Raw genomic sequence first — 13,008 nt, forward strand, 5'->3', positions numbered from 1 at the left:
CTTGGTCTCAGCTGAATTCTCAGAAATGATCTGTTCCCTTTCTGTTCTCTTTCCTAATTACTCACAATCTCTTCCCTGCACTATTCTCATTTCTTTTCCRATAGTTTGAGCTGCCTTCACTACTCCCCTAATTGTCTTTCTGTGTTTTTCAGATGCAGGTTTTCCACTGCATTGTCGGCAGCTTCTGATTTCAGTCTGCATCCTCGGGTTTCTTGTCTAACCTGAAACTTTGACTCCTGTCAATTGGTTTTTTTTCCTACATTTGCTCTTTATCTATGTTAAACTTTTATTCTAAGTTACTRATCTTAGGGAGCAGCCTAAGCAGGCTTGGCTGGTTGGAGCATCATTGGTGACCTCTGGCAGGGTATTTGTGTTGGGAGGCTCAGGGCTTGGTGCTGTTGGAATCTATGGCAGTTTCAGCAGATAAACTATAGCAAGTCTTGACTGAGCAAGTAAAAAACTATTTAAAATATTTCCTTTATCTTTTCATGTGTTTGTTTCAAGAAAAGGCTGAACCTTRACAAAATTTATTTTWAAATTCTATTTGAATGAGAAGAATTTTAGTTCTGATGATTAACAGTTGGCAATGTGATAAGGTGCTGAAAAATGGCCTAAGTAAATGTTGGGCTGCCTGASTGAGAAGACAAGACCACCTCTCTTTCCTAATCTGCACCATTTTATTTTATACCAATTCTGTATCAAATATCTTCAGGTAAATTATATTTTCATAACATTRTACTTCAATTACATTTCTTTATACCACCATAAAGTTACTCACAATCTCATACTTTTGAAATATGCAGCCGTATTCATCTTCTTTATTTTTTGTTTTTCTAAGGCATCATGCCTCCTGTGAACTAATTTACAAATTTCCTTAAAACAGTTTGTGTTTCTTTGTTTGAGCTTTCTAAGAAGAATACGTGGTGTACTCAATATAATACTTTTCTTTGAAGAAAAACATGTCACTTGGCAAAAATGCAGTGCCATTATAGCTCTGCACCCTTGTGGCTTCAGCACAGAATAAAAATAGTGCACATTAACTACTGCATTGCTCCCAGCAGACTGCAGACTGATTTCAGACAGCAGGGAAAAGTATCTATCCCCTAGAATAAAAAAATTGGATGGTTCTGTGAATTAGAACTGGTTTGTTGCTTCCAGTATGGATACATGCTGAGACTCAGTTAGTGAACCATTCATCTGCTCATGTACAATTACACATTAAAAATAAATTAAAGAAGATTCCTAACATGCAAGTGTTGTCCTGACATGAAAAGGAAGGCAAAAACATCTGGGTACTGAAGAGAATGATTCTTTAAATTTTTGTTTTTCAGGTTCTTCCTTCAAGTCAAGCTGTAGCAAAGGAGAAAAAACACTAGAATTCATCCCAATAAATCTTCATCTGCAAAGAATGCACGTGCATAGTCCTCGATTGAAAGGTAAAGAAATTCCCGAAGTATGACAAAATATGCTTTGAAATACAGTAATACAGAAATTTGAAATCAGGTCCAAAGTTAAAGCTGTGCAAGGGATTTCTCTGCCTCATCTTCTGATGCCACAAGCTGAGACACTGCAGATCTTGGAAAAGTAAAGGGTGGTTAACTAAATTTCTTCTAAGTTCCCTTCTAAAAATAAATCCAAAATAATAATTTTGTTCCTATGACACTTCAAGCAAATAAGGAAATGCAGAATAGATGTTCACTGAAATGTATTGGTAACCTATGCATGGTTAAAAATATTCTGTTGTAGCAGTGCAGAACTAATACTGCCATGATTCATAGTGACACTCTGCACAATGCTCACTAAGATTCATGTCCTTCACAGGCACCCACTTAATTTTTCATTGTAATATCATTGGGCTGGAAAAGCCAGACTTCACGCTCTTGTTTTAAGGGGGCTTTCCTTTTCCCTCCCCAGTTTGCCAGCAGAGACAGTGATAGAGCACAATACAATGCTGTTCCTCCAGGGATGAGCTCACAGCCCATCTGATACGAGTACATGGTTCCATTAAGGGCAGYGTTACTGCTGTACTCAACATCTCCCATTTCTTAGGAAGTTGTAGTAAACCCAGTGCTGTTTGTTCCTAAATCAGCTCATGCAGCGCTGCCCCATCACACCCAACTACCCCATGTGAGCATCTGCTTAGTGCTAAGGGAAAATACCTCACTGATTATGCTGAAAGTACTGCAAACTTCCAAAATCTCCTGGAAAGGGGGGTAACTTTCTGTAGCATCATCTGTAGCTCTTTTTAATACAGAATTCTGTTGCTGCTGCTTGCATATGATTTTAGCAGCACCCTTTACAGGTCAAAGATTATATTGATACGTACCAAATCATAGCACAGTGAATAATTTGTTGTTAAATTGAGATCTGTTAAATTTGCTGTCACTRCAGACATGGAAATTACCCTCTGTAATGTTTTTCCTTATTAATACATTTTGCATCTAGGATTGTAAACAAACAGTGGTTATAGGAGTTTTATATTGTGTGAGGCTGATGTTAATCCACTTCCAAGCTGGAACACAGGGACTTCCAATTAACTGCCAGCTACTGCATTGATTCAATGTTTTCTTACTTCTTTTGCTAAACAACAGTGCCTTCAAACATTTGAACAAGATGAGGATTTATAGTGACCTAATGTGACAGCACAAATTTTAATTGAATGTTTTGAAGTTAATAAATTAACTCAAAACCACTTTTATTTTGTGATGGTGGCCAGAAGCTTAATACTATGTTATTTCAAGAAGACCTCTTTGTGAACAGGACACTGTATACCTATTTGTTAAATAAAAACACAAGTGGAATGAACTATGTCACTTACTTAAACACCCACAACTTTTACAGTACTTGAGTTTTGTTTTGGTTTCTTTGTSAATTTTCTCCTTTCTCCTCCAAAACCGTTTTGCTTGAGGCACATGGTTAATCCATAATCAAAAAGGGTACAGAAAGAGATAAATGTTAGAATTGTCCTAGTTGCCTTCTAAATTTGGAACTTTAAATTATAAAACTCTGCCTCTTATTTAACCAATGTTCACTGTGTTTTGTATTAGRTATAGACAGTCTGAAGAGTTTCTAGCAATTGCTAATTAATCTGGAGAATGCAGCACTTTGATATCAAGTTGGTCTTTCTCAGCTCATGCTTTGYTTAGTGTATATCAAAGGATACCTGGAATGTATCCAGGAGAACGACAGGGGAAGGGGGAGAATAARAATTCACAGAGGTGGCATTTAAACAAGCTAATGAGCCATTTGATTTGGGTTGTTATTGGGTGCTGACATGGCAGAGAAAGTACCCGTGTGCTTAAAGTTCCAGCAGGACCAGCTTTGAGAAAAATACTCTTTCCCTATGGGTCAACTGCATCCCCTATCYCTTTGATAAATGCCAAATTATTCTCTGTTCTTCATACTACAKGGCTTAAATTTACATATTTACATAGCTTTGCTTTCGTCCTTGTTTATACAATATGTGCTTGTTTTAAATAGACAGGGTTTAATCTTTTAAATGTTTTCCTGTCGTTTCACAAGTCATCTCTAAACATATTCAGAACCCTGACAAGTTCATCTCTTTTCTTGATTTCAAGCCACTGCTGTTTTAAACAGTGGAACTCCTTATTGTCAAGTACCAATGGAGCTCTAATAGCYGAAGAATATGTATTATGGATAAATCTCTATTAAGACCTAAAAGAATGGGCTATTTAAGAATCTTGAAGCTCACCTTAGGCTAATGAAATTATGTCACTCCTCCTTTTAAGTGGAAATTGAAGAGTCACCAACTCATTAGAGCTCAAATCAATTTGAGCAAATATGTTCTGAGATTCAGCTCGGGAAGTAAAGCATAGTTCATTAACTGTGAATCATTTGTACAGTGTTCTTGCTTCTGGGGATATTTATCATCAGAATGCAAGAAAAGGTCTATTTTAGGAGAGGCCTAGATTTTAATTTACATGGGAAACTTCCTTGATGAATAAAGCAATTCACAAAAAAAAACATGTAATGTTTCCTTTAGAAATACATTTTAAGAATGAGGCATTCTGGATTGTATTTTTATACCTCCAGTAAGTTTGGGTAAAGAACRGGTGCTGCTTAGTGTAAATGTAAACTTAAATTTTGAAGAAATAATTACTGTGTTTTGGTTTATAATTAAATCTTCATCTCTTCACTGACAATCARTCACATGCTGTTTTGAAAATTATGTTTCATCTCCAGTTCTGTAGGCACATATCCACACAAAAAGTTCATCTCCTATGTCATAAGACATCAGGTACACAGAGAARGAGACAACAGTCTGTTGTCTCAGCTAGAATTTCAGTACTATAATTTATTTCCTATTCTTGTAACTTCTCAGCTGAAAACAACTGACTTGCTGTTCATAAACACATAAAAAGTTAATGTATGTCATAGAGCAGAGCTCTCCAATTTAGCATTAAACAGCATTATATTGGAAAGCRCATCAGCATTATGTCTAAGCAAATTCAAACTAGAAAAGAAGTAGAGATTTTTACTAGTCTGATTGACTTCTCTGGGAATGCAGTGAATTCATTGTCACTTGCAGTCTTTAAATCAAGATTAGATGCCTAAATAAAAAGATGCCTTCACTCAACCAAGAGACATAAGCTTGATGCAGGAACCATTAGCTGTAATTCTGTAGCCTCTATTATTCAGTCAGAATTTTCCATCATAATGGTCTCTTTTGACTCTAAAATGCTTGAATCTGTGCATCTCAACATGACTACAAGTTAAATAATGAAAGGGGCAATAAWGTGAAATACACAAAGGGCCAATTTACTTGGCAGCTTTGTAAACTGCAGAGCTGGAATATTGTTCTACACTGCGGCACATAATTTAGATGTAGCCATTAATCAGATGAACTTTCTAAGGTGTGCAGGTGGCTGCCTGGAAAGATTGATTAGCTCTTGGKTCTTCTTGGGACAGGAATTATCAATTATTCCCTGGGACTGATGTAGACTTGTCCTTACTTTTTGTAGAGTGAATATCACTGTTGCCATGACTTGGGCACAGGAGCATCCAAATGTCTGTGTTTGTTCCCATTGCAGATGCCCTGTATGATGTCATCACCGTGGGAGCCCCRGCAGCGCATTTCCAAGGATTTAAGAATGGTGGTCTCCGGAAACTTCTGAGTAAATTTGAGGCAGAAAGGCGAAAGTAAGTATTCTTTCAAGTGGCTGGGAAAACACCATTAAAGTTGGCATTAAAATGCTGTGAGCTCACTGAGTAACAAAACAGTTTATCCTGCTGAATGCATGGAAGATTAAAATCCAGTAGAATTGGACATTGCATTTATAAAATATTTCCTTTATCTTCCCTGCTTTGCTGAACTACAAAATTGAAGCACAGTCTACTTCTAGTGTTAAGACCAGTTTTGAATAAAGTCAGGAAATGGCCTCAAGCTGTGCCAGGGGACGTTCAGGTTGTACATCAGGAGGGATTTCTTCACGGAAAGGGTTGTTATGCATTGGAATGGGCTTCCCAGGGAAGTGGTGGAGTCACCATCCATGAAATGTTTGAGAAACTACAGGATTTGCCACTCAGTGCTATGGTTTAGTTGAGGTGGTGGTTGTTCAAGTCAAAGGTTGGCCTCTATATTCTTGGAGGTCTTTTCCRACCTTAATGATTCAAAGTTGTGAATTTTTTGCTCCATATTTCAGGAAGCTTGAGGTGTATCAGTGCTTGAAAACCTGATGTTCAGAATGAGGTATCACTTTGGTAATTGTTGTGCTAAGAGGAATGTAGCTGTAGACATTTTTCCAACTCAGAAACAGAACCTTAAGGTATAAACTTTATTTYTAACAGCCCTAGGTGAATGCTAAGAAAAAAAAAATTAATACAACTGTGAGACAAGAAACTACTCTTATTCTTCAGAAAGCCAAAATAAGACTGATTAAAACTAGAGGTTTCAGTTTATTGTTGTACTCAAATGTTTTGCTAACAGATGAACATGTACAAAAGCGTTAGTTACTTTTTTTGCTAACTAAGAATTTGCTGTATTTATGTTTGATGCTGTGGCTGTGAAGATTTTCAAGCAGGCACAGCTGTCACTGGCAGCACCCTTGGTTGTGACTGCTCAATKMTTCARCTAATGGTGCCAACCCCATTGTCAYAGCATTCCAAAGAGAATGCAAGAAGGAAGTACCCTAAATTATGATGATGTTCCACAAAAAATTAATTCCATTATATTCAATGCTCAAGAAGGTTTCACAGATACAATATCGTAAAGAATAAAAGGAAAATTATTTAAATCCGCTGTTGACTTCTAGGKTGAATGGGAGTTGGCATCAATATTAAAACCAAACAAAACTCAGCAGATGTATTTGCTTTAAAAGCTGTGTTATGGTGGGCTTGCACTACACAATGAACAAACCCTGTTAAATCTTCCAAAACTTTTCATTTCCCTGACCAGTTCCAATATTGAAACCTGCCAATGAAAGATGTACATATTGATCCCATAAGACGCATCAATGACTTTGTGTTAATATTCTGCTGTCAGCAGACCAGTATGGGCAGCCTTAGCCCYATCATATGGAGCCTGTGAAGTAAATGTTTGCTGCTGAAGAAAATGTCTAAGGACACTTCCTAAAGTATCTGCTCCTTTACTATTTGATTAATGTAGTTGCAATAGTGGTTAGTGGTTTTATATTATAATAATTTATTACTGAAGTAATAATATATAAATCATTTAATTGTTATAATATAAATCCGTATGATATAAAGAACATCACAGTTCCAGTTCTCGCAGTGCTCTGCTTTCAGAAAACGAACCATTTCTCTCTGCCTTGGTCCTGCAGCACATCCATGCTGGCAGAGTGTGATTTCCCAAAATGCAGGAGAGTTTGAGATAAATTATTCTCTGTGATTTCTGTTCACCAAGGAAAAGGAGGAAAAATGCCTTGTTGGAAGAGAACTTCTTCCTGGGAGAGCATATGTTGCAGTATCCCATGGGAATTGCTGGACAACATCCTTGTTTCCTAGCTGCTGGTAACAGGGGTGAGGAGATGATGGGTGACAGCTTTGTGAAGGTTCTATTGAGGCATTTCAGACTAATTTCCAGAGCCTGCACATCGCCTTACATTCGTCCTCCTGCTTAGATTCTCCTGCATCCCTCAGAAAAACCTGTGTTTTGATGATTTTCAGGAACAGGATACAAGAAGTTTACTCTGACAGTTCCCTTTGTGTTTCCAGGTTCTCCTGGAGATGCAAAAGTCTGTCTTCAGGATGATATTATGGGGTTGCTATGTTGGAATCCTGCCAGAATCTTCCTTAAAAAAAGAGCCTGAGACAGGCTAGCAAACTCAAGTTTGAGCACTGAAAACAGTGCACTGCGATTTTCAGCTGATCGCCTCCCAGACCTGAGGAAAAGGACACTTAGTGTATGAATTCCCACAAAGCAGGAAGGAGGAAGCCTCCAAAATTCATCTTTTCTGCCCTCTCTGAGGGTTGCTCAGAGAAAACTCCATGTTTTGGTTTTTCAACTTCAAATACAAGAACTTGAGTGAGTTGGAAGACAGAAGCAGGCAAGCTCTCAATGCCATTCACTTATTGAATATTCAGGAGGGGGGTCTGCTTTAAATGAATACATGAAAGGACCATTCTCAATTTTATCACAGAGAAATTTATTTCACTGCAACGACAACAGCAATTTTTTTGCATGCACCTGTTTGTTTAGCTGCCTGAGGATGCTTTGAGGACACACAGCATTCCCAGGGGCAGCTTTTGCAATTTAAATTTTCTCATTTTTACGATGGGGGCAGCTTTTCTGAAGATTTGGTTGAAGGAAGAAGTGACACCTTGAGATATCARTCAGAATATAGAACGAACAGAAAAAAAGTGCAGATTCAGCTGCCGTTTCCTCCAGGCTAACAGAACTGAAGACCTAGAGCAAGATGTGAGAAGAGATTAGTTCTCAAGCCAATCCTGRTAGCTTTCAAGATGTGACAAAATGCCTTGCATGTCTTTGACCTTCACTCTGGTTATTAGAACAGTTTTTCAAAAYATTCAGCAGTGTCAGCATATCACAAAGTATTTCTTGCTTGGTCTTAGACTTGTGGAATCAACAGGCAAGAGGAACTGTTATCTGGTAGCATTTGCAGTTGCCAAACCAAAACAAGACTGAGACATATGTTTTGTGAAAGTTTGTCAAACAGAAGAATGTGGAAAATGTGTATGAAGATAGTTCTGGCATGTTTTCTATTAAACAGAATATGAGTCTTTGTGCAGACAAAAGGAAAACACTATAAAATTAAATTTATAAAAAATGCAACATTTTTTAAATTCCTTTGTTACCACCAGGAAAGCCATATTAAAACAAATAATTAAAAAAAGGCAGATTTCTAAAAATATGATCTGAAAGTAGAGTAAAAAAATATTTTCTTTCAGGTGAAAAATATAATACTTTTTGGTATGTGATCTGAAACCCATTCCATTGCTTTACAATCCAATCACATACAGTTCTTTTTCAGTAACAAAAAGGAAGCCAAAAGGCCCTTCCACTGCAAACATCAGTTATGTCTGTGAGCCATGACTCTGGTATGTCTGTCCCTTTAGTAGCAAGTCGTGAACTTCATAAGAGCAATTGATTTTTCCAGAAAAATTGTTTAAGCATGTTAGCATTTATATTAAAATAAGTGAAATATTAAGGTATGGTAATACATCCCAGAATGTTAATTACCTGTATATGATATAMATTTATTTTATAATATGTTTCTTTATGCTGTACTGGTTTGTTCTTTTTTATYTTTTCCTTTCTTATTTCTRTGTAAAAGAGAAAGTCAATCAGTTGTTCAGATACAGTCTTTTTTTTTTTGCCTGATGATATAGATTATTTCTCCTTCCAGAAAATGGAAGGACTTGTCTTCTCATCAGTCTAGATGGCACAGCAAATTATTGTTTTTAGAACTCAGTTATGCAGAAACATTTAAATCAGACATTCTTTAAGTTATAYCCATATAATGCCTCACTGCTTGCAATGTTCATAAATCTCTTTAAAGATACACAAAGGACTTCTTTTCTTATTTAAAATCTAATTTAATCATCCCTGTTTTAACCAAAACACACAAACCTATGATTGCAAGATTTTTAATGTCCCAGTTCTAACCATCAAGCAAAAGATGTCCTGTAAGTTGCATTAGGTGCTGTGATTCACTATGGTTTTATTCATAATTTCTAGCAAGCTGTTTGAAAATGATTCTGTTTTAAATTTACAAGAGCTTGAAACTGAGCAGTACTAAAAGGATTTTCTATTGATTTTTCCCCCCAAAAGTTATAATAATTTAATTTGCCTTTGAACAKTGTAAAAGGACTATTTCTGTTTGAGGCCTCGATTTTGGGTCAAGATATATGGGGTGCTCCTTCACTAGCAACCTGTTTGGTGACCAGAGGTTTTATTAAAGCTGCAATATTTTGGSTTCCTATTGCCTGGATTTTATAGCCTTCAACCCATTCCCATCCTCTGAGGGACCTGAAATGATACCATTTCACAGAAAATCCCAGAGACATTGAAATAATAAAGATGTGTGTTTGATCTAATTGTTACCTTCATTCTCAGAGGGAAACACAGCCTGCCATGCATAACACTTTTCACAAAGATGTTATTCTTGGCTCACTTCCCCTATTTTTTTGCATGTATACATGTGTGTGTGTGAGATTGGACTTCATGGGAATGAAGAGAAAATAGAAGAGCAGCAGGAMAAGCTCTGTGCATACAGCCTTAGCCATTGCCTCAAAATAAGGATTTGTGGACATTTGAACATCATAGACAGAGCTAATGCCATCATTTAATTTTCCTCAGTATTCAGAGTTGAAATTTCTGAGGTGTCAAGGGAATATTAAGGAAATAAAAACCCAAAGTTATTAAAACTTGTAGATTTTCTCAGGCCTATTTTCATAACCTCAGCACTGATCATCGGGTTTAGTTTTRTTTCCTGAGACTGTTAATTATCCAGAGTTTTTAATGTAGCATTTTTTTTTGGATGATAAATTCCTACTTTAGACAGAATACATGTGGTCCATAAGTAAGCCACTGAATCGGTATCTTCAGTAATGAACATAAAATTGAAGTTATYTAGGGGGAGATGCACTTGCTGTCTATGCTTTCACTGTATTCTTGATGCTAATGTCTGTGGATTTGGCCATGAAAAATGRGAGGTCAAATATTTATTGTTGGAAGATTTCAAGCCAGTCCCAGATGGTGACAATTTAACTCAGTCACACAAATTACGCAGCTAACAGMGGGAGCGGAGTAACTCCAAGGGTCATTACAAATTACACATTCCACATATTGCAGTATTTATTCTCAGGCAAAAATTTTGTTAATCTAGAATTAAAATGTAGCCAATTTAATATTTATTCAAATTACATGAGAACATCCTTAAAGCAAATTTGAAACTGAAATGACCGCTGACAGTCRTGTTCTTAGCTAATGATGATGACAATATATGGAAATGATCAAGTGTGGTTTTATATGCTTAGTGAGAGCTTTGAAACTTAACCCAGAGGATATTATTACAATTTTTCAAAAGGTACATGAGTCAGAATTTGCATATCAAAGGTAGGTTTCATAATGCTGCTGATATCCTGCACTGGACCTACCCATGTGGYCCTTACCCTGATGCAAAGGTTTCACACAGCTTGTGCCTTAGGACATCTGTGAAAAYTTTCTCCATAAGTTCTCTTGGGAGCTGCTTCTAACTAATTACCATAGCCATATGCAGCAGCAAGCTCTAAAAGCAGCTGTAGTTGAGAAAACTTCACTGCCTTGTAAGTACTAATGTCTTTTCATGAAGGGTTAGGCCACAGAAAACTTCAGCTAGCCACAGATGTAACAGTGGAGACACAAGTTAGAAACTCCAAATACTCCCAAAYACRTTGTTTCTGAAAATTAATTATATTYTTTCCTAGGGCRKAGGAGGTTGCCCTCAAATTAGGARRGAAACTAAATATTTGAAGTTGTCTCATGCTTTCTGGCATTCAGAAAAAGTTAAAATGAGCCAAATAATGGGGTCTGATAATACACTTCATTCTGAAGAAAGAGTCATTCTCTCTTCACTAATTCCTTTACTTAAAAGTTACAATTTACTTTATTGCAATGAGAACTGCCCACATCTTTAGTGTCACTCTTCCCTCTTTCTTACAGTGGTGTCAGTAGTTTTTCTGCTGCAATATTCAATGAAGCTTAGAGCTCTGGGAGATCAGTGAAAACTATCTGGAATTTAAAGGCTGAGGGAAATCCCAGAAAGGAGTATGTGCATGTGCATGGTGAGCTTGATAACAGCATTAGCCAGATTCAGCCTGCACAAAAAGGCTGTTTGATAAAGGGAGGGAGAAGCCTGAAGGGGAATTAGGGAAGTATCAAGACTTTTTAGGACTATGTCTTCACTGCAATTAACTCAGACTATTACTCTTTGTCCCTGTCTTTTCTACTGAGCCTGATAGCTCAAGTGTTGCAGTGAAKGTAGAGGTGTGTCTGATTTTACAAATTTATCTCACTGAGTGTGGCCATCTCAAAGGTGGAAATGTGGCAGTTTTCTTAGAGGGACAGGGTTTTGGGTTTTTTTCCAGTTCATTAGGAGACACAGTTTGTATGATTCATGTTGCCAAAATATTCAGAGTTACAACCTCTACTAGACATGAGTAGCTCACGTAGTGGACTGTGAGTWGGAGATGCACAGTGAGCAATTTAGATGTGACTGGTAGCATGGCTGAGCTTTGCTCAYTCAGGTGCTGTTCATCCCAACTGCCTCCTCAAAGAATTGTATCTACAAATGATGACATCAGCGAAAGGCAGCAAAATACAATGGAGTATTGGGAAATTTGGGAACTGAAACTCCACAAAATATMTAAACAAGAGTCTTAATTTGAAGAYTGCTTGAAGCTATCCCTATTTGCCAAAATCACAGAATCATAGAAAAAATGCTGAATTGGAAGGGACCCATCAGGATTTGATTTCTAATTTGTGCAAAATKAAGGAGACGGGACTGGAAGGAACACAGTAGAAGACACAAAGGGGAAGTGGGGGAATGAAGAGGTCTGGAAAAAGACTGAAATGAAAAGCAATGCATGAAGTTTAGAGGATCAAACAAGTGTCAAAATTCAGGTCTTGGCGTGCAAAACTAAGAAAGAAATCAGTGGTGAAAGGGTTGAAGGGACTTTTTTATGATGAAAAGACACAAGAGGAGAGAAAGGAGAGACAATCAAGCAACAAGGAGTAGCATGTGCATTCCACTGACATTGGGGATGTGCTCCGAGAATGTGCTTGGTTATATTTTTTTCTGTGTTAATTTGAAGCTGACAAAGATTATGATGAATTTCTCTGAAAGACTGAACTTTACAAAGGGAAGGGTATGTATGGGAGGTTTGGGTGGGGAGCTGCACACTATAGCCAGGAGCCAGCTGTGTGCGTGCTGTCTGAAATGGAATTTGGGAATAATGGTATTAGAAGATATTGCGTAATTCATAGTATTGGCAGCAGGGGAAAAGAGGAATAGGAAAAGAAGTCTTGCAAAAGAACTGGAGCACCTTGTGAACAGTTGAAAGGAAAGTAGAAGTTTTCCATATGCATTGTTATGGTTTTGAGGGAATTAACTCCCACACCCCAATTCTGTGTCTCTTCTTGCAAATCAGGCACCTGTTCATTATTGGAGATTATTCTGGTTTTCATTACTTCCTGGATGTCTGAGRCTAATCAAAACACTGTGTGGGCCACTGATCAATTAAACATTAATGGCCCATTTTGAAAGACTTAGTGAGGTGATTAATAATCTGTTGGGGAGTTCAGCTGGAAAAATAAGGAATGTTATGCTCTTTGGTATTATTACCCAATGTGCTCAAAACTTTTCTGTCTCCAGAACTCAGTTTTTAAAAGAAACACATAAAAATATGGGGGTTTTATGTTCAGATCAGTCACTCATAAGAACTTTTAGGCTGAACAGTACTACTTGGAGCTTGTGGTGGTGGTCAGGCTGTTGTATGCCACTGTTCAAACAAGGGTTTGTTTTTACC

At 37.2% G+C, this 13,008-nt stretch overlaps 1 protein-coding gene across 4 annotated transcripts in view; it reads left to right on the top strand.

Moving 5' to 3' along the window:
• Positions 1-13,008, top strand: part of LOC130583799 (inositol polyphosphate 4-phosphatase type II-like) — a 111,596-nt gene that overhangs the window by 32,696 nt on the left and 65,892 nt on the right. For all 4 annotated transcript variants that reach the window (XM_057383382.1, XM_057383381.1, XM_057383380.1 and 1 more), the window contains 2 exons: positions 1,332-1,436; positions 5,052-5,160. In XM_057383382.1, coding sequence (XP_057239365.1) covers positions 1,332-1,436; positions 5,052-5,160 — 214 coding nt within the window. The remainder of the gene's footprint in view (positions 1-1,331; positions 1,437-5,051; positions 5,161-13,008) is intronic.

This window comes from Malurus melanocephalus, unplaced genomic scaffold (genome assembly GCF_030028575.1).
Source record: "Malurus melanocephalus ecotype Western Australia unplaced genomic scaffold, MMel_1.1 scaffold_628, whole genome shotgun sequence".
Classification (NCBI taxonomy): domain Eukaryota; kingdom Metazoa; phylum Chordata; class Aves; order Passeriformes; family Maluridae; genus Malurus; species Malurus melanocephalus.